The 23,030-nt window shown below is 40.4% G+C and overlaps 1 protein-coding gene across 4 annotated transcripts in view; it reads right to left on the bottom strand.

Annotated features, from left to right (window-relative positions):
• khdrbs2 (KH domain containing, RNA binding, signal transduction associated 2) overlaps window positions 1-23,030 on the bottom strand; it is a 184,414-nt gene that overhangs the window by 88,151 nt on the left and 73,233 nt on the right. For all 4 annotated transcript variants that reach the window (XM_061910378.1, XM_061910374.1, XM_061910376.1 and 1 more), the window contains exon 3: window positions 15,612-15,728. In XM_061910378.1, the coding sequence (XP_061766362.1) occupies window positions 15,612-15,728 (117 nt within the window). The remainder of the gene's footprint in view (window positions 1-15,611; window positions 15,729-23,030) is intronic.

Raw genomic sequence — 23,030 nt, forward strand, 5'->3', positions numbered from 1 at the left:
GTCTAATACAAACACTGTTTCCATATGAGTTGGGAAATTGTGTTAGATGTAAATATAAACGGAATACAATGATTTGCAAATCCTTTTTAACCTATATTCAATTGAATGCACTACGAAGACAAGATATTTGATGTTCAAACTCATAAACCTTTTTTTTTTTTTTGCAAATAATAATTAACTTAGAATTTCATGGCTGCAACATGTGCCAAAGTAGTTGGGAAAGGGCATGTTTACCACTGTGTTACATCACATTTTCTTTTAACAGCACTCAATAAACGTTTGGGAACTGAGGAAACTAATTGTGGAAGCTTTGAAAGTGGAATTCTTTACCATTCTTGCTTGATGTACCGCTTAAGTCTTTCAACATTCCGAGGTCTTGTTGTCGTATTTTACGCTTCATAATGCGCCACACATTTTCGATGGGAGACATGTCTGGATTGCAGGCGGGCCAGGAAAGTACCCTCACTCTTTTACTACGAAGCCACGCTGTTGTAACACGTGGCTTGGCATTGTTTTGCTGAAAAAAGCAGCGGCGTCCATGATAACGTTGCTTGGATGACAACATATGTTGCTCCAAAACCTGTATGGACCATTCAGTATTAATGCGGCCTTCACAGATGTGTAAGTTACTCATGCCTTGGGCACTAATACACCCCCATACCATTACAGATGCTGGCTTTTGAACTTTGGGCCTATAACAATCCAGATGGTTATTTTCCTCTTTGTTCCGGAGGACACCACGTCCACAGTTTCCAAATATAATTTAAAATGTGGACTCGTCAGACCACAAAACACTTTTCCACTTTGCATCAGTCCATCTTAGATGAGCTCGGGCCCAGTAAAGCCGGCGGCGTTCCTGCGTGTTGTTGATAAATGCCTTTCGCTTTGCATAGTAGAGTTTTAACTTGCACTTACAGATGTAGCGACCAACTGTAGTTACTGACAGTGGTTTTATGAAGTGTTCCTGAGCCCATGTGGTGATATCCTCTACACACTGATGTCGGTTTTTGATGCAGTACCGCCTGAGGGATCAAAGGTCCGTAATATCATCGCTTACGTGTAGTCATTTCTCCAGATTCTCTGAACCTTTTGATGATTTTACAGACCGTAGATGGTAAAATCCGTAAATTCTTTGCCATAGCTTGTTGAGAAATGTTGTTCTTAGACTGTTTGAGAATTTGCTTACAAGTTGGTAACCCTCGCCCCATCCTTGTTTGTGAATTACTTAGCATTCCATGGAAGCTGTTTTTATACCCAATCATGGCATCCACCTGTTCCCAATTAGCCTGCACACTTGTGGGATGTTCCAAATAACTGTTTGATGAGCATTCCTCAACTTTATCAGTATTTATTGCTACCTTTCCCAACTTCTTTGTCACATGTTGTTGGCATCAAATTCTAAAGTTAATGATTATTTGCAAAAAAAAAATGTTTGAGTTTGAACATCAAATATGTTGTCTTTGTAGCATAATCAACTGAATATGGGTTGAAAATGATTTGCAAATCATTATATTCTGTTTATATTTACATTTAACACAATTTCCCAACTCATATGGAAACAGGGTTTGTAAGATTATTACATTATTCATTCGCTTATCTTGAACAAAATAAGAATATCAATTTTAGTCCCACATTGGAGGATTTCAAGTGTAGTATAGCTAAACACATGACTGACCAATATTTTCACATATAGAATGTTGTCTTCTATCAAACTTTTGTTTAAAAAAAAATACTATTGTGGAGGAACACCGCAGGAGTTTAAATTTAACTCAGGTGTATCTTGATCATTTAAACACACAGAAAAAATCCTAGCATGTATCTATCCTTTTAAATCGTCAGAAGAGGAACCCGTTGCAAAGCCGTCTCCTATTGAACAAAATGAGCGCCTTATAGAGGCAAAGCAGTCAATTAAGGTAAAGAAATGAAACGGCTGCGTAGCACACTGGGAAACAAGGTTAATGACAACACTGAGTAAGGTTAAACTAAGAAGCTCAGGAGACTTGAGTCAGGGATTACAATGACTGGATTTGCTACTTCTGTGCGACATTCTTTACATTATTGATTTAAAAGTCACTGGAGCCATTGATAATCCGAATACAATGATTGCAGCATGTTTAAAAGCAAAAACAAAGGTGAAAATATGAATATTACAGAAGACACATCAATTTGAAGTCTGTAAAAACACACTGACATATAAAATCCATTCAATGAATGGCTATGTTGATGTAATGAAAGTGGGTCAAAACTAAACAGCACCGGACTAAGGATGTACACTGTCGGACCCCATAAATTGTTACAGTACCTTGTCTGTTTTATTTAGTAATCTGTATGAGAAACGCAGCAAATGTATTATGCAAAACCAACTTTTGTTGTTGGTACCTGTTTTTGTATATTTGTAATCTGGATAAATCCAGACAATTTGAAATAAAACCATGGAGGCATGGCCGAGATGTTTAGAAAACAACATTGCCTTCCTGCATACTTCTTCCAAAAGAGCTGTTTGGAATTTGTCCGAATTGTGACATTTTCTAATTGGTCAACAGATATCTCCATATATTGTAGTTTGGCGTTGCAGTCAGTAAGTTCCTTCTTTTTCTCCAGCCTCTTGTTGTGGGGCAAACTGGCTCGTACATGCACATGTATCCTCTGCTGTCGCTATTTCTAAAAAAAAGAAGCGTATAGTTCAAACCTATATCTGTCAGTAGACTCGATATGGAAGTGGTAAAAACTACAACGTTGCTGAAGGGGAGAAGACGCTGTCGAAGTGGGGGAACGTAATTAAGGCCAACCACAAAACAGCGCATCCGGTCAGAAAGCGGCTTGAAAACGATCTGTAAAACAAAATCTATGCAGAATTTGGACCAAAGAGCCACCATTTGTCAGGACCTTGACTTGGATTTGTTTTGCTTCTTCGATGCAGAGGGAATTTGGAACGAGCCAGGCGTGAATTCAGGTACATGGTTCAATTTTTTTGTACACTATAATACAAAAAGGCAAAACAAAGGGTGCGCTCGGTGGCGGATGATAATCTATACTAAATTTCAAACTAAACAGCACAATGGCATGACTTTCTACAAATAAACAAAATATACTATCAATGATACAAAACAAACCAAAAACTTGCACAGAGGCATAAATACAAACAAAAACTTACTTGGTGTGGACAAAACCGAAAAGCATGACATGAAGGTAGGAGCAGCATGGGTAAGTGGACAAGTGGACAAGCCAGTATACTTAAGCAAGCAGCAAGCAGTAAGCAAAATTACCAGGCCGAGGAACAGAAAACAAATGATTTAAATAGTGACTATGACGATGAGAAACAGGTGTGGAACTGAGGGCAGGGGCGTGACTTGGAGACCAGGTGGAAACTAATGCGTAACTATGGAAACAAACAAAACCAGGAAGTGCAAAACGGGAAACACGAGTCCAAAAACAAAACACAAACATGATCAAACATAAAACTGATTTACAGGCGTGACACCGTTACAAATTATGTAGACCACAAGGAAGTGTTTTAGATGTAGAAAAAATATCATAATATGACCCCTTTTAATTCTAGACACCCAAAAACAGAATTTATAGAGAATCGTTTTTGATTTACAAACGGTAAACATTTAGATTATGAATGAAATGGAAAAATTAACATGTAAACATCCTTAAACCTGTATTAAAAGCTTGTTAGCATAGATGGTGATGAGCAGACAGGGCGAGTAAGGGGAGATGGATACCATCACACTTTGCGTTGAGTGTTTTTACTACTGGTTATGCTTATTTATAGTATTTAAAACTGATGAAATACATTTCAATACACATGCAATAGGCTATGTGCAATTGGCCTAATGGTTTCACTGTTACTTTATCTCATGTATAACTTTTTAAAGACATTTTTTAAACTGGCTTATTTTCTGATAGTGGGTAATATTAAGAGACTTGACACAAATGAGGAACCAGGCTACGATATGGGAGAGTTACCATATAATTTATATCGAGCACGGCTCATTCCTGCCATTGATAGTGGCCTCACAGAGGATTTAAACAAAGATACATTGCACGGGCATGGTCTGACAGACATGGCAGGAGAGATATTATCTGTTCCCAGCATCCTTATATGTTGTCGTCACAGTGAGAACAGGTGGTTGTCAGACTTGACTGATGTGTCCCCAAATTGGACTTGAAGCCCTATGTGGCTGAGTATAAATATTCTGACCATATGTGGCACGGTTTATATAGCACAGGTTTATTTGGCTCCAAAAGGTGTATCTTACTGGCCATGAGTTTGTCCAATATGTAGTTTTAGCTATTTAAACTATTCTTGGTAAACATAGATAGAAATTAATCCTATAATTTTTTTCATGGTAATTTTATCTATTCCCTTTATCATGGCTTGTAAAATGCAACGTAACTTTGTTCTGCAATATATCCCTGAAGTAAATGTTTGAATGACAGTAGTGAATCTGATGTTGCGTGCGCGACGCATTTTGGATGCGTGAATTGTCACCCCCGGACGCTACAGGACTAGGAGCAGGAGGATTGAAGGTAGGAGCTTGTTTAATATACAAAATACAACAAAAGAACACTTGTACAAAGGGTAAAACAAAGGTGTGCCAATGCACGGAAAGCGAAATGCTAACGGTTAGCAAGAGTCGAGTTCAAAATCCTTAGAAGCGCGTGCCGAGCGCGCCGAGGCTAAGCTAAGACTTAGCAGAGTACATACAAAAGAGAAATACTAACGCAACTGTTGCATAGTGCAAACAGAACATCCAGATTGAACTTAGGTAGCAGGCGGGCTTAAATACTAACATAACAATCCAAAACAGGTGTGCGTCAGGCGCCAGTGCAGGTGAAAAAAATGAAGTAGCCGTGGTGATGAATACAAAACAAGGAAGTGCTCAAAACAAACTCAAAAATCCAAACAACAAACGACCCGTGCAGCGGATCGCGAGATCTGAATCGGAGTTATTTCCTCAATTCGATAATGTTCTCAACTCCTTGATCTAAGTGCTGACACTTGCTATACTTTCTTTGGCCCCACTTACTATACTTTCTTTGTCCCCAAGGTGGGTTATTTTGTAGCCGTATTTAATAAAAAAAAGCACAGAGACTTGTGGTGTGTTAGTTTGCAAATGACTGCATGACCAACCAGAGATGATGTCAAAGGAGGCCACGGAGCTGGGGTGGGGGAGTTTAGACCAGGCTAATAGAAGCATGTTCGTAACAAAGACAATTGGACTCACGCTGTGTATTATATATGGTGACAAGACTGAGGCACCAGGGTTGTTTGGACACTTGAGTCCTGGGACTGATTTGTAGGAAAACACAGGTTTCTTAGGCGCAATATTTGCCGTGCCATACCAGAGACAATAGACGAAAACCAGGGCAGACTTCACGCAAACATTTTCAGTGAATACCAATTCCTACGAAAAGTGTGCCGTGTCAGGCTTGGACTAGGGAATGGACTCAGATGCAGAGATGAGATTCTTAGTAAAGCTTTTATTTTGACAACTCTTAAACCTCCAGAGCCAGAGTATACAAAATCTATAAGTAACAAAAATCATTCAGCGAAAAAGGTTCCAAAAAGGGAACAACCGAAAATCATTCCTAAAAAGGAGGAAAATACCAAAATAAAGACTAACTTTAATTAGCGCCGTATCTGCTATGAAAACCTAACATAAACCGCTCAAACAGGAGGAAGAAAACAATGACTATAAAAATTCTACTCTAATCTTGGTCTAATAAAGGTAAACGAAAAATCCCTCAAAAACTTTGAGGAAGGAAAGATATTTAGGAAAAAATCATAACTCACCACTTCAGTTGAACAAAGGCTAGATAACAAAAGTCGCTCTGAGGAGGAGAAAAAGTTAAACTCAAAATTACAGCGTGGGAATTCTAGATCCAAGCATGTCTAGCATTAAAAGATTACAGTTGGTACAAAATGCGGCTGCTAGACTTTTGACAAGAACAAGAAAGTTTGATCACATTACGCCTGTACTGGCTCACCTGCACTGGCTTCCTGTGCACTTAAGATGTGACTTTAAGGTTTTACTACTTACGTATAAAATACTACACGGTCTAGCTCCATCCTATCTTGCCGATTGTATTGTACCATATGTCCCGGCAAGAAATCTGCGTTCAAAGGACTCCGGCTTATTAGTGATTCCCAAACCCCAAAAATAGTCTGCGGGCTATAGAGCGTTTTCATTTCTGGCTCCAGTACTCTGGAATGCCCTCCCGGTAACAGTTCGAGATGACACCTCAGTAGAAGCATTTAAGTCTCACCTTAAAACTCATTTGTATACTCTAGCCTTTAAATAGACTCCCTTTTTAGACCAGTTGATCTGCCGTTTCTTTTCTTTTTCTCCTATGTCCCACTCTCCCTTGTAGAGGGGGTCCGGTCCGATCCGGTAGCCATGGATGACTTACTGTCTGTCCAGAGTCGGGACCCAGGATGAACCGCTCGTCCAGAGACGGGACCCAGGATGGACCGCTTGCCTGTGTATCGGCTGGGGACATCCCCGCGCTGCTGATCCGCCTCCGCTTGGGATGGTTTCCTGCTGGCTCCGCTGTGAACGGGACTCTCGCTGCTGTGTTGGATCCGCTTTGGACTGGACTCTCGCGGCTGTGTTAGATCCATTATGGATTGAACTTTCACAGTATCATGTTAGACCCGCTCGACATCCATTGCTTTCGTCCTCTCCAAGGTTCTCATAGTCATCATTGTCACTGACGTCCCACTGGGTGTGAGTTTTCCTTGCCCTTATGTGGGCCTACCGAGGATGTCGTAGTGGTTTGTGCAGCCCTTTGAGACACTAGTGATTCAGGGCTAAGTAAACATTGATTGAAGTAGACGTGGGACGAGGCAAGGCATGGACATGAACATGAACATGGACGCTAGACAGGCACGAAAGCTCGAGACAATTTGGCACAGAACAAGGGGAGGCATGGGCTTATATGAAACATGAGGGTAATGGGAAACAGGTGGAAACAATCAAGGGTCAAGGATGACATCAGACTGGTGGCACAAGAGGAAGGGCCGGTTATCTGAAACAAGAGGAGTTGATTTTCAAAATAAACATGCAAATCACAAGACAAAAAAAACCCCCAAGACAAGACTTCCCTCATGCCGTATGAAAACAGAGTTCTTTTGGTTATCTCTGCCTTATAAAGAACCTAAGATGTTGTATTATTACTGTGCCTGTGTGTAGTTGGTAAGCCAGCGACACATTTCTCATTACACTTGTTCTGTCGTGTGGAAAGTCCAGGAGATGTGACGCGGCCTCTCTTTGACTGAGTGCGGTGTTAACCCGACTGATCCAGAAACACAAGGTGTAATATTGATGTACCTTCCCAGCTCAGATGTCACCCTACTGCCGAGCTGACCCAAGTGGGTCAGAGCTGAATTGAGATGGTTGAGACAAGCGTACCTCACCGACTTTGCCTTTATGTCGGCCTTTCAAACACAACCTTTTATGTGTCAGCTCATCCTGAAAAGGATGTCAGGGTGTGGAAAAAAATCAATATCGCACACACAAATCTTGCTCTACGGTATTATGGTAACGTGTATTAGGTTTCCTCTGTGCTACACAGGCTGTCAAGACTCTTTAATTAAGTAGTTTTTAGGTAATTAGCTGAGAAAAACAATATTTAATATTGGCCGAGGCGCTTCGGAGAGTGACGCTGACAATGCTAGGGGCGAACGACCTCGGGGAGTGAAGACCTTACTATTTGAGGGTCGTTCTTTGTAGTCGACTCGTTCAAAAAACATCCTTGAAAAACTGGCAGACTTCTTCGCCAAGGCCTCCGAGATTAAACACAATTCTTTGTTTCCAAGTTGGAGATGAAACTTTGAACGTGATACTAAAACAATACCTACTTTATAAGGCTCTGACAAAACTTTACATTTCAACATTTTTTCTTAAAGGCTTACTGAGATTTTCTTATTTAAATAGCGATAGCAGGTCCATTCTATGTGTCATACTTGATAATTTTGCGATATTGCCATATTTTTGCTGAAAAGATTTAGTAGAGAACATCGACGATAAAGTTCGCAACTTTTGGTGCCGATAAAAAAGCCTTGCCTGTACCGCAAGTAGCAGACGATATGCGGGTGACGTCACGGGTTGTGGAGCTCCTCACATCTGAACATTGTTTACAATCATGGCCACCAGCAGCGAGAGCGATTTGGACCGAGAAAGCGACGATTTCCCCATTAATTTGAGCGAGAGTGAAAGATTTGTGCATGAGGAAAGTGAGAGTGAAGGACTAGAAAAAAAATAAATAAAAAGACTATACAGTGGGAGCGATTCAGATGTTATTAGACAAATTTACTAGGATAATTCTGGAAAATCCCTTATCTGCTTATTGTGTTACTATTGTTTTAGTGAGATTATATGGTTGTACATGTACAACCTGAATGTCGACCCCCGCACCTTTCTTCAGCAGCAGTCGACGGGTGGTGGCGATGCCCATCTCTGCCCTTCGCAAGGGACCCACTTCGAAACACGATCTTTCGAAATGATCACTGCATAATACACTGTACTTTGTGTGTGTGGTCCAATCCAACCATGTTCGCTTGACCGCTCTGTTCCATAGCAAAGCTTCACTGTCATCTTTCGGGAATGTAAACAATGAAACACCGGCTGTGTTTGTGTTGCTAAAAGCGGCCGCAATACACCGCTTCCCACCTACAGCTTTCTTCTTTGACGTCTCCATTATTCATTGAAAAAATTGCAAAAGATTCAGCAACACAGATGTCCAGGATTCTGTGGAATTATCCGATGAAAACAGACGACTTATAGCTGGGAACGGTGCTGGAACAAAATGTCCTCTACAATGCGTCATCATACCGCGACGTTTCAGCAGGATACTTCGGCGCAAAATTTAAAATTGCAATTTAGTAAACTAACCCGGCCGTATTGGCATGTGTTGCAATGTTAACATTTCATCATTGATATATAAACTATCAGACTGCGTGGTTGGTAGTAGTGGGTTTCAGTAGGCCTTTAAAAGTGTGTTGGAGTGTTCTCCAAATCCGCGTTAATATTAAAGTTTGTATTTAAAGTTTGATGTCAAGAGTACAAACTTAACATTCTCCTCCTCACAGCTGTGCGTACAGTCGTCGCTTGCGCTTCAAATATTGCGGCTTCACTACATCATATAAAAAAAAAACATTTTTAAAAGCATATTCTACATGTTTTTTCGCTTAAATTAAGTGTTGAATACATTTTTATTTATGTGAAATATCCGTCACCGTGCAATTAGTGTCTTATTTTTCTAGTATTACTTGAATAAAAAAATATTCACAGGGGGTACATCCATATTTGCCAACCCTCCCGGAAAATCGGGAGTCTCCCGAAATTCAGCGCCTCTCCCGAAAACCTCCCGTGACAAATTTTCTCCCGGGAATCTCTCGAAATTCAGGCGGAGCTGGAGGCCACGCACCCTCCAGCTCCATGCGGACCTGAGTGAGGACAGCCTGTTTTCACGTCTGCTTTCCCACAATATAAGCAGCATGCCTGCCCAATGACTTTATAACTGTAGAATGATCGAGGGCAAGTTCTTGGTTTCTTATGTGGGTTTATTGTTAGGCAGTTTCATTAATTTTTTTTTTTTTATTCCAAGATGGCGCTGCTGTAGTGGCTGCTTTTGGCAGGAGCTCTGTGCTCTTGTGTCATCCTTTTGTGTTTCCCTCTTGTTTTCATGTGTTATTACAGTATTTTTTAATTTTTTTTTTTTTTTTTTGCCTTTTGGTCCGGGACTCTTTGGAACTGTATGACAAGGGGTGGCACTTTCATGACCTCTGTGGTGCTTTTTTGTGGACTTCTGGATCTACCTCCCGGGAGCCTTTTGGCCATGGAGACCAGCTGCTGGGTCTCTGCCAGACCGGAGTCGGTTTGGAGGGACTGGAGAAGATGCGGATGAGGGGACAGGGCTCCGCAGCTGGCACTGAGCGCCGGGACGGAGAGGCTTTGCGGTGTCTTGGCTGGGTGAGCAGGTGTCTTACACCTCAGTCTCCTTGGACGTATCTTCGCTCATCCATGCGGACTGGACACTGGCTGAGAGTTGGTTGGCGGCCGAGAGTGGAGTCGGCGCTCTTGGTTGCTTTGTTGGGTCTGCTCCTGTCTCTGGCCATGCTCCCTCTACCCCAGCGGACGATGGCGTGGAACACCGCAGAGACCACCACAGTGTATATGTTTATTTTACTTTTTATTCATAGCTGTATGTAGAAGTGTCTGGTTGCATCAGCTCCGCTACTTTAATGTCTTTAATGTCCTTTGTGTTCTTTGATGTTTGATGTTTCCCTCTTACACACATGTGGGAGGGATGTGTACTATGGCTATGAGTTGTTGTTTTTTTTTTTCCCTTGACCTCAGTTTGGACCCCCTTTCCAGGGCCTAGGCTTAGACCGATTTTTTTTATTTTATTTTAATATTCTATTCCCCCACCCCCTTGTTTACCTGTATCTCATCTTTTTTGTAAGGGGCGCTGGAAGCCGGCAGACCCATCAGCGATCCTGTTCTGTCTCCCTGAAATGTTTGTCTGATCTTGAATGGGATTGTGCTGAAAATTTTAATTTTCCTGAAGGAACTCTCCTGAAGGAATGAATACAGTACTATCTAATCTAATCTAATCTAATGTCCTCCCAGCGCGGTAACAACGCACAACAACAGTAGTCACGTCTTCGTCTACCGTAAAGCAGTTCGTCTGCCGTAAACAGCAATGTTGTGACACTCTTAAACAGGACAATACTGCCATCTACTGTACATGCATATGGTTAGAAAAATAGTGAATAGAACAAGGATGGACAATTCAACCCTTAACTGTAATGTGTGTGTATATGTGTAAATAAATGAACACTGAAATTCAAGTATTTCTTTTATTTATATATACATATATATAAATACAAAAAATATATATGTATAGCTAGAATTCACTGAAAGTCAAGTATATATATATATATATATATATATATATATATATATATATATATATATATATATATATATATATATATATATATATATATATATATATATATATATATATATGAAATAATTGACTCTTAACCACGCCCCACCCCCCACCTCCCAAAATCGGACGTCTCAAGGTTGGCCAGTATGGGTACATCAAAGAAAATAGGTTGAGAACCACTGCCCTATATGTTAATCACATAAAATTGTTCAATAAAATAAACAAGTTGCCAACAATCCTGTAGGGTTGATTCAACTTAAACTTATCTTTTGAGTGGTGTTTGAACGTGACCCAAATAAATCGGTGACTTGTATTCTTTGCGCAGACAAAACAAATCACCTTAGATGCAGTAGATGGATGATAAAATCCAGTGCATCTCCTGCTGGGATGCAATTACATTCCATCTATTCTCTTACCAATTAAATATTAAAGGCCTTTTGTTAAGCTCAAGCAAACAAGCAGAAACCACAGGTCAGCACTAAAATTCCTTAAGTTCAACTGAAACCAAAGGAAGTAAACAAAGCAATAAAGAAAACAAAATAACCAATAGACTCTTATCGGGGAATATGACAATTCCCGCATGTGAAATAAGCCTGGTGGTTATTTTTGTTTGTTTGTTTGTTAGTAAAGGAGAACCCATTACGCCTTCAAAACAAGAACAAGTACGATATGCACTAATATCAACAATACAAATAGATACTTCAAAGTTAGGTTTTATTATCATATTATCATGGGCATTAAGACTGATGTGCTGTTAATTCAGTTCCAGCTCGTTTGCTGTTTAGAGAAGTACAAGTCCGTAGCTATCAGGCAGAATTACTGAGTTCAGTACAGCCCCATCATGGAAATAGGAGTTCAGAACACTCACAAAGGTTAATTGACAGTTTTAACTGAATTATTCTACCTACAAAATAGTGCTGGGCAATATGGCTGAGAACCTTATCACAATGTAAGGGTTTTATGTTGGTTGGTATCAATAATTATTGATGGAAAATATGGACTAGGCGGAAAAGTATGATATATTAATTGTTTACATTTTTATTTCAAATGTAACCTTCTTGGATCATAATCTCCTCAGCTATCAAGGCAGAAAGGAAAGGAAATGTTAGATAGATAGATATATGTGTGTATATATGTATGTATATATGTATGTATATATATATGTGTGTATATATGTATGTATATATATATATGTGTGTGTATATATATATATATATGTATTTATATATATGTGTATGTATATGTGTGTATATATATGTGTATATATATATATTATATATATGTGTGTATATATATATATTATATATATGTGTATATATATATGTATATATATGTATATATGTAGGTGTGGGAAAAATCACAAGACTACTTCATCTCTACAGAACTGTTTCATGAGGGGTTCCCTCAATCATCAGGAGATGATTGAGGGAACCCCTCATGAAACAGTTCTGTAGAGATGAAGTAGTCTTGTGATTTTTCCCACACCTACATATTGCGCTCTACCACGGTATCGAGCACTATTCTCTGAATAATCCAATCAAGACATATATGTATATATATATGTATGTGTATATGTATGTATATATATGTGTATATATATATATATATATATATATATATATATATATGTATGTGTATATATATGTATATATATGTGTGTATATATATATATATATATATATATATATATATATATATGTATATATGTATACATAAATAAAGATATACAAAGTTTGTTAATATGCGATAATTTGGTGAAAAACAACACGATTAACTCAGGTGGAATAACATGGCCAAAAACTAATTTTCTACACCACGACCTCGTTATGTAGAACGTTGCATTATATGGGACTGCACTCTATCGACTTGAGTGTACAATGCTGCACTTTAGTTCCTACCTGTTTCCGCACATCCAAGTAGGGAACGGACAAGGGTTGAAAAGAACAGATGAGCTCGGCAAAGGAATGCGGTCCGTTTTGAAAATATCAAAAAAACTGCCATATTTTTGAGGTGACCACTCCTGTCTTACCGACAATTTCTTTGTTCTGTGCAGCACTCATCTACTCACTTCATGTAGAGAATTAACAGAGAGACAGCAACAGACTTGATAGTTGATACAGTTACGCTCTTGGCTGTTTAGCATATCCCTGAGTCAGGGGTCGGGAACCTTTTTGACTGAGAGCCATGAAATCCAAATATTTAAAAATGTATTTCTGTGAGAGCCATATAATATTTTTTAACACTGAATACAACTAAATGCGTGCATTCTTAAGTAAGACCAACATTTTTAGAGTATAAAGAGTCTCTCATTCTTTTTTAATAACAATTGTATTTTGAAGCAGAACCAAAAATAAATAAAATATTCGTTGAACAGGAGCGGTAGAAAACGGATGGATGGATTAAAATGCATGAGAATGTTTTATATTTTGTGTCACGATCCAAGACTTGGATCATGTCATGTTTTGTGTTTGTTTCTGTTTTGTTATCACTGCCTGTTTGATATTTGGCGTCTTTAGTTCCCGGTGGCACTTCCTCTTTTGTTTCTGTTGTCTTAGTAACTCATTAGTGTCACCTGTCTTTTGTTTGTCGTGGCGCACCTGATTGTTGATTATGCCTTCTATTTAAGACCGCCTTTGTTTGCCTTTCGTCCTCGGACTCTTATTTGCTTCATGCAACAAGCGACATCGCTCTTCCCGAATTGTGGTAACTACCTTTCGTACTCTATTAGCTTCCATGCTATTTTGTTTGTTTGTCCCTAGCTTACACGCTAGCGCCTTTTGTTCCCTTTGTTCTATCTTGCTCATATGCTAGTTCTGTTGGTTTTTGTTAGTGCCTTTGTGCAAGTGTCTTTGTTTTTAGTTTGTTTTATAGTATTAATAAATTATTGTTCTTACCTTCACGCTGTGTTCCATCTTCGCTGCACCCACGGGAGAACGCAAACCACGCCACGATGCCAGCTAAGTGTCACATTTTGAACGTTATTTTTAACACTGTGATTACCAGCAGAATTATTCATTACTTATCGTGTTAAGTAATGTCAGTTAAGATTTATCTGAGAGCCAGATGCAGTCATCAAAAGAGCCACATCTGGCTCTAGAGCCGTAGGTTCCCTACCCCTGCCTTAAACCATTCATGCTTTGTTATTTCTGGTTCCTTCTGACCAAAAAAAAACAACTATATATATATATGTATTTATCTTGGACTAGATTAGATTAGATGAGATTTTATTCTATATTGCTTTGTTAACAGAAAGCTAAGATGTGGCTGGTTTGTTCAGATAGTTTTTAGCATGTGATTTATCTCCATTGCATTCTTTTAGTATCTTTAATTACAGAATGTATCAAAGTGGTGCCCTATCCTTATATGTTTCTGTATGCGGAAAAAAATGACTTAGACCTGACTTAGACCAATGATGCCTTCTGTTAGAATGTTGTCTTCCACATTAAGAGCAATGTAACCCTATAGGACGACACTGAGACCTGCTATGAACAAGCATGCACGCTCTGCTAAGTTTAGCTCCAGGGATGGCATGTCAGCACGATAAATGACTGAGGCAAAGTGCTTCATTATGTTGCACTCACACATGACAATTACACAATGTGCTTTAAAAGTATACATGTCTTCCGGTACGTACTGTATGTTAGTCTAATTAAAGCTAATCATCTCTATTATGTTGTTGGCTGAAAGTCTTTGTTCCTATATCCATCTATTTCAGTGGTTGTCAACCTTTTTTTCAGTGATGTACCCCCTGTGAACATTTTTTTAATTCAAGCACCCCCTAATCAGAGCAAAGCATTTTTGGTTGAGAAAAAGAGATAAAGAAGTAAAATACAGCACTATGTCATCAGTTTCTGATTTATTAAATTGTATAGCAGTGCAAAATATTGCTCATTTGTAGTGGTCTTTTTTGAACTGTTTAGAAAAAAAAATATAAAAATAACAACAAACTTGTTGAAAAATAAACAAGTGATTCAATTATAAATAAAGATTTCTACACATAGAAGTAAACATCAACTTAAAGTGCCCTCTTTGGGGATTGTAATAGAGATCCATCTGGATTCATCAACTTCATTCTAAACATTTCAATATTTATGGAAGATGTCCACATAGGGACGGCGTGGCGCAGTGGGAGAGTGGCCGTGCGCAACCCGAGCGTCCCTGGTTCAATTCCTACCTAGTACCAACCTCGTCACGTCCGTTGTGTCCTGAGCAAGACACTTCACCCTTGCTCCTGATGGGTGCTGGTTGGCGCCTTGCATGGCAGCTCCCTCCATCAGTGTGTGAATGTGTGTGTGAATAGGTAAATGTGGAAGTAGTGTCAAAGCGCTTTGAGTACCTTGAAGGTAGAAAAGCGCTATACAAGTACAACCCATTTATCATTTATTTATAAAATCTAGCTGTCAACATGGAATATTGCATTGTTGAATTTTTTTTCAGAGTTTATGAACTCACATTCATATTTTGTTGAAGTAATATTCAATAAAATAAGGATTTTTGAATTGGTCCTATTTGTAGAATATTTTTTTAAAATCTCACGTACCCCTCGGCATACCTTCAAGTACCCCCATTTGAGAACCACTGATCTATTTGATGAGCTAAAAAACGGCATACAGCATATTTCTGCACAAATCGATTGATTTTACCTTGTCTTTATCCCTCATGGACCCTTTTCCGAGGATGGACATCTTCACTCCTGTTTCCTCTTGTAGCCTTTTCATGGAATTTCCCCGAGGCCCCAGCAGCTTTCCAACAAAATTAAACTGCGACAGAAGTGAGAGGAGGGAAAAGAACATTGTAGTCACAAGAGCAAAAAAATCAGAACGGTGACATGAACGGATGATTTACACTCGGGGACAAATAAAGTATTCTGGTATTTTTCATGGGCTGGAAACTATCCTAAAGGAAACGAAATGTGATCCATTTGGCAAAAACGGTTAACCGCCAAAGGTGTTTGCCGGCTATTAGTCATCTTTTATCAATACAATCTCGGATTCCATTGACCATCCGTCATAAGGAGGAAAAAAACCTGTAATGTAGCCAGTAATAAATCAATATAATTGTGCTTTTTGTGTAACATATTAAAGGTGAACAGGACTTTCATTAGTGGTCCAGCATAACATAATGCTCCTATCTTTGGCTTGAACTGTGCCCTCGTTGGTCATGTATCTCGTCTTTGCCCCGCAAAGAGGAGAAAGGTGAGGAACATGGGCTGAAACCAATAACATCCCTTAGACTATTCCAGAGGTCATGTGTTGAGATAAAGTCAGAAATAATGAGTTTCCTCCCTGTGGAAATTAAGCAGTACTATCCAGATGACAAACGATCAGATTCAAGCCTAAGGGTTCTTTCTAACGTTGCACCAGCTTGTTTTCAGATGGAGAAATGTTTCCTGCTGAACTGAACTGTAATAATCCCTTAAACAGCAGCAATTTTGCATTAGGGGGACAAATGGGGCAGTGCATTACTAGTGTCAGCAGGTGGCGCTGGAGGCAGTAGTAGGTTGTAACTCGTTGGTTAGGGTGAGGGTTCTGTTGTGGTTTGGGTGAGGCCGGTATGGGTTGAGCACGATTTTAATTACTTGTTTCGATTCCAGTTCCTAACGATTCTCGATTCGGATTCTTTTAAGGGGCAGGGTCAAAAATCGACTATGAATTTTTCAAGGGTTATTTTTAAGCGGTATGATTCATTTGAACTTGAATATGAATGTTATGAATTTTCTTTCCACAGTAGTACATTTCAAAAAGGTTTCACTTTATTTTTGGAAATCTCAGTCAAAAACAATTGCTCATATTCTCTTGTTAATGTGTTCAAAATACGGGTATTTAGATCAGTGATTTGTTCTGCCGATTCTAATACCAATCATGCACGCGTGATATCAGCAAAACCAATCACATGCATTAACTGCGATTTTTATATTAATTCTTAGCGAAAGTAATTGGTAGTGTAACAATGTCAACACTATATGTGAAATAGTTTTTTATATTTGTTTACATTATTTTAAACAAAAAAAAGTAAATAACACACAATAACTCAACAAAAGCAAACATTACTACACTGGTTCAAATCCCACCTAGAACCAACCTCGTCACGTCCGTTGTGTCCTGAGCAAGACACTTCACCCTTGCTCCTGATGGGTGCTGGTTGGCGCCTTGCATGGCAGCTCCCTCCATCAGTGTGTGAATGTGTGTGTGAATGGGTAAATGTGGAAGTAGTGTCAAAGCGCTTTGAGTACCTTGAAGGTAGAAAAGCGCTATACAAGTACAACCCATTTATTTATTTATTTACTATCTAATTTTTTATTGAAAGCCTTTGGTTTTTACCTTCAAAGTCGTCCTGTGTCCAGGAAATTATTTCGTGAGTTTGTAAACAATGACAAACACAACAAGAAGAAGACAATTTCAGAAATTACCCACATCATTATAATCACTCTAGTAGGGTTGCAAGGATTGGAAAAAATATTCAGTTTATATTCTGTTTCTGATTAATTTTTTAAGGAGTGACTAACAAAAATCGATAAAATCCGGACCGCATGGAATGGCTTTAACTTTAAATATGCATTCACGCTATAAAGTGTTTTATCCCATTACTCTATTAATCAAACTAACTGATCGATATATTTGTTGATATTAAAATAATCGACAGCTGTAGCCCCTACACCCCAATATCTACTGATACTACCTCTGTATCAACAGTATGTATTTATGGATTGATCCGTCGTCCCCTTACCGGTGTTTGCTAAACAACGGCACAGCAGCCAACGTTTATTGCTGTATTATCTTTTCTCTATTATTTTACTTGTTATTTTCCCGTTAAAAGCTTCTTATTTTTCACTGTACCGCCCTTCCATCTACACCTCTTGAACTTTACTATGCACTTATTCCTTGTGTTAGTTCGATGTAGTTTAGCAACTAGCTTAGCGATGATCTTTCCTGCTCCTGCTTGCTTTTTCTCTGTGTGTAACCTTGTCCTGTAGTGATAATAATACTTTGAAGCAATGTAGTTTATTTGCCTTGATAATACTTGCCAACCTTAAGGCGTCCGATTTCGGGAGGTGGGGGGTGTAGGTGGGGGGCATGATCGAGGGTGGGGCGGAGGCGTCCTTGGGGCGGGGGCCATAGTTAAGACGGGAGGAGTATATTTACATCTACAATTCACCAACTCGAGTATTTCGTATATATTGCATACATATATATATATATATGTATATATATATATATATGTATGAAATACTTGACTTTCAGTGAATTGTAGCTATATATATTTATTTTATTCTAATATATAAATAAAATAAGTAGTTGATTTTCAGACGGCACCTATCAAATACACAGTAATAAAAACACAGTTGTTCTACTAACTGTACTGTGCTTGCTGGTTACTAAAAAAAAAAAAAACATTTACCTTTCACTATTTGAGTAACCTTTGTTCTGCCATTTATTTCTTCATTTTGCTCGGTGTAATATATTGGGTTGAAGTCAATAACCAGGCGAGGTGATGAAGTTATGTCTCTTTACAGTGGGCTTCAGAACAGACTCCCTCACACACCGTCAGGTGCGCAACACCACGTAAATCGTTGGCTGATCAAAAAGCAACCCCATAACGCTATAGCCAACATTCACCAGGAGATGGCAACAGACAACACAGAATCACTTTATTACAGACGGCGTCGCCATGGCTGTAACTTCCTTGTTCTTCTGCTTCGTCTCCTTGTGTGTGCAGTTTTTTGTTCAAATCCGTAGATGTTGTAACTTGATTGGGCAGGCAAGCTGTTTATATAGTAGGAAAGCGGACGTGAAAACAGGCTGTCCCTGCTCAGGTCCGCAAGGAGCTGGAGGGGGAGTGGCCTCCAGCTCCGGCTGAATTTCGGATGATTTTCGGGAGAACATTTCTTCTGGGAGGTTTTCGGGAGTCTCCCTGAAAATCCGGGAGGGTTGGCAAGTATGGCCGCAATGGAGGACTATTGACTTAGAGAAGAGGCTTTCCACGGTGTATGGAGATGAACAGTTAGCCGCTTAGCTGCATCTGTGGCAGCTATTACTTCCGGTCGACGGACTTGGCATGAAAACTAGGAATCGACGTTCATAAAGTTGAATGATTCCAGGAGAAATGGAATGTCTACACAGTCCTAATCGATGCCTTATGATCGATACCCAACCAACCGCTGGTGGGGGTCAAGGCTGCCAGATAGGAAATGACAAATTATCATACAAAAGGTTCAAATGATTGAATTTTGAGGATAGTTATTGTAAATACTAAATATGATAATTTTCTGTATAGTATAGCAGTTTTACCTTCGAGTAAACATGTCTATGAATGTTGTCATTCATCCAGGTCATTGTACAAACGTAATCTCAGGGCATTCAATCGATTCCAATGAAAAAAATGTGCTTTGGCTTAAAAAAGGTTGAACAACACTGGTGTAGTCTACCTAACTGATTGATGTTCAAATAAGGTTTCATAAAATCTGACTGCCGGCAGTAAGTCGGACACGTTTCCAGTGAGGGTTAGACTCCGCCAAGGCTGTCCTTTGTCACTGATTCTGTTCATAACTTTTATGGACAGAATTTCTAGGCGCAGTCAAGGCGTTGAAGGGTTCCGGTTTGGTGGTCACAGGATTAGGTCTTTGCTTTTTGCAGATGTGGTCCCGATGGCTTTATTTGGCCAGGATCTTCAGCTCTCACTGGATCGATTTGCAGCCGAGTGTGAAGCAACCGGAATGAGAATCAGCACCTCCAAGTCCGGGACCATGGTTCTCGCCCGGAAAAGGGTGAAGTGCAATCTCCGGGTTGGGGAAGAGACACTGCCCTAAGTGGAGGAGTTAATGTACCTGGGAGTCTTGATCACGAGTGAGGGAAGAGTGGATCGTGAGATCGACAGGCGGATCTGTGTGGCGTCTTCAGTCATGCGGACGTTGTATCGATCCTTGTGGTGAAGAAGGAGCTGAGCCGGAAAGCAAAGCTCTCAATTTACCGGTCGATCTACGTTCCCATCCTCACCTATGGTCATGAGCTTTGGGTCATGACCGAAGGAACAAGATTACGGGTACAAGCGGCCGGAATTAGTTTCCTCCGTCGGGTGGCGGGGCTCTCCCTTAAAGATAGGCTAAGAAGCTCTGCCATCCGCCAGGAGCTCAAAGTAAAGCCGCTGCTCCTCCACATCGAGAGGAGCCAGATGAGGTGGTTTGGGCATCTGGTCAGGATGCCAACCGAACGCCTCCCTAGGGTGGTGTTTCAGGCACGTCCGACCGGTAGGAGGCCACGGGGAAGACCTAGGACATGTTGGGAAGACTATGTCTCCCGACTGGCCTTGGAATCGCCTCAGGATCCCCGGGGAAGAGCTGGACGAAGTCTGGGCTTCCCTGCTTAGGCTGCTGTCCCAGCGACCCGACCTCGGCTAAGCGGAAGAAGATGGATGTATGGAAAATCTGACTGCATTTGACCTTCAATTGTTTGCCCTCATTATGAAGAGACTTCCCCCAGAGCTGAACAGGTGCTCAACCGCCCACTAACTCTTTCGATAGTCCGAGCCAAGCCTAACCAAACGATATTAACCTTCTCACAAAACAACCCTTTCCCCGCTGAGGCCGAGCTGCTAATAACTCCTGTGCCAGCTGTGTGGCTGCTGCGACTCAACTCTCGACAACTGCACACTCAGCTGGTTTCCCCAACATTAAGATCGTCACTGAGCGTCAGGGGACGCGGAGATGAAATCGTCCTTAAGAAAATAAAAGCCTCCCTGCCGTCCTCACCGGACCTCTGATGAGCGTAATTAAGGCACCTTGAGAGGTGCTGCTTTGACAGGACGTGGCCTTTTCTGGCAGGGAGGTGGACAGCAGATGGTCATGGCGGCGATGGTGGGAACACGCTTGCTGGGCATTAGAAGGAGAGTGGCCTGTTTTCATTACGTTAATGTCTGGAGCAACTCTGCAGCTCCATGGCAAGCAATTTGGGCTTCGGATGGGGAGCAAGGTACGGCTGTTAAATGAGGTTTGAAATGATACAATGTGCCCCCTGCTGTCTCGATAATGATAGCTATGGAGATATTAGAAGGAAGGATGATATAGGGATGCACCAGTGTAATGGAATTCAATACAAGAGCTGTAATGAAGCATTCCGCTTTCACAAAGATAATAGCCTGAAAGTTTGATTGACACTGTCAGACAAGTAATGCTTTTTTCAAAAAAAATTTTTACACCATTCGAAATTACTGCCACATATTGCCTCAGTGTCAAAGAAAACGGAGACATTTTCCAAGGCGATGGAGGCAATCGTCACACAGCACTACACTATACTATACGCTTCTGTTTAATTCACAACATGCGTGCCTCAGCACTTATCTAAGCAAAACACCTTTCCGTAATATCAGCTTTTCTTTGGGACGCGGACAAAAATTTAATTTTGCTACAAGCACAGCACTGCTGCCGCGCTATCTAAAGGTCACAATAACTCAGGATGGATGTATTCAAAAGTGATGCCATTCACAAGGGCATAATATAAATTAATATGTCAGGAGCTGTACGTGTACAGGCATGACCTGCGTGCAAAACCTGCTTGTTAAACTGTTGCACTTGGTTTTCAGCGGAAACCTGTGCACAAAGATAAAGAATATAGGGGTAGGGTTTACGGAACGCTTCCCTAGTACGGACTTTGTGCATCCTATTACAAAAATATGACAGGTTAACTGTCAAAATCAACCCCTCAACTGTAGTATGACTACTTGAGGAACCACATCATTTTGGCAGCCTGCAAAAATGACACCAACTCTAATCTATGACGCTTTACAGCAAGAGGTGCACATGACTGATGGACGCATTTGGAAATGTGACACGATACAACACCCCTCTAGTTTGATTTGAATCTAATATAAATTGGTCTTTAAAATCCACAGTGTCATTATGTGTCACTTTACCTATTCTGAAGGCTTAATGTTACCGTATTTTCCGCGCTATAAGCCGCACCTAAAAAACAAAAATTTTCTCAAAAGATGACAGTACGGCTTATAACCCGGTGCGCCTTATATATGTATTGATATAAATATTTATTTTCATAGAGTTTAGGTTTCACAACTACGGTAAACAGCCGCCATCTTTTTTCCCCGTAGAAGAGGAAGCGCTTCTTCTTCTACAGTAAGCAACCGCCAAGGTAAGCGCCCGCCCACCTGGAAAGAGGAAGCGCTTCTTCTTCTACGGTACGCAACCGCCAAGGTAATCACCCGCCCCCGTAGAAGAAGAAGCGCGCGGCTAATCCGATTCATTTCATTTGTGTGTTTCTGGAAAGACGACCACAAAATGGCTCCTACTAAAAGACACGCGTACAACGCAGAATTCAAACTCAAGGAAATAAGTCACGCAGAAGAACACGGAAATAGAGCAGCAGCGAGAGAATTGAACATAAATGAATCAATGGTGCTTAGGTGGAGGAAGCAACTTGATGACCTGCGCCAAGTAAAGAAGACAACACAGAGTTTGAGGGAACAAAGCAAGATGGCAACAGTTGGAGGACAAACTCGAGCAGAGAGCAGCAAGCAGAAGTGTCAGTAACATCACTATTCCAATGACGGCAACAGCGCCAGCAAGCGAACTTCACTTGGATGATTTTAAAGGTGGTGCTTCTTGGTGTTTCCGGTTCATGAAAAGACGCAATCGCTCCATCCGCACACGGACTACTATTTCACAGCAACTGCCAAAAGACTTTCAAGAAAAGCTGGCTACTTTCCGCGCATATTGTAAAAACAAGATAGCTGAAAAAAGATCCGGCCAGGAAGGCAGGATTCATGGAACTGCCGGACAGCAACAGCGACACTGACTCTGATGACTTTTGGATGCCGTATTCGCCCAATTTTTTAATTCAGATACCGAAGAAGAAAAATTTGAGGGATTTATGGATGAGGAATAACTTCTGAAGGTGAGCTTTAAATGTTTATTTTGTGTGCTGTGACATTAACGTTCGAGCAAAGTTGAGTTATTGATGTTGCTATTGCTCTGCAATATTTTGAGTGTTACTATTGTTGTGATTGCACATTCGCACACTGGTTTGTATTGTTAAAGTTTGACTGACCTATCTGAC

Source organism: Nerophis ophidion, linkage group LG09, assembly GCF_033978795.1.
Source record: "Nerophis ophidion isolate RoL-2023_Sa linkage group LG09, RoL_Noph_v1.0, whole genome shotgun sequence".
NCBI classification, from domain to species: Eukaryota; Metazoa; Chordata; class Actinopteri; order Syngnathiformes; family Syngnathidae; genus Nerophis; species Nerophis ophidion.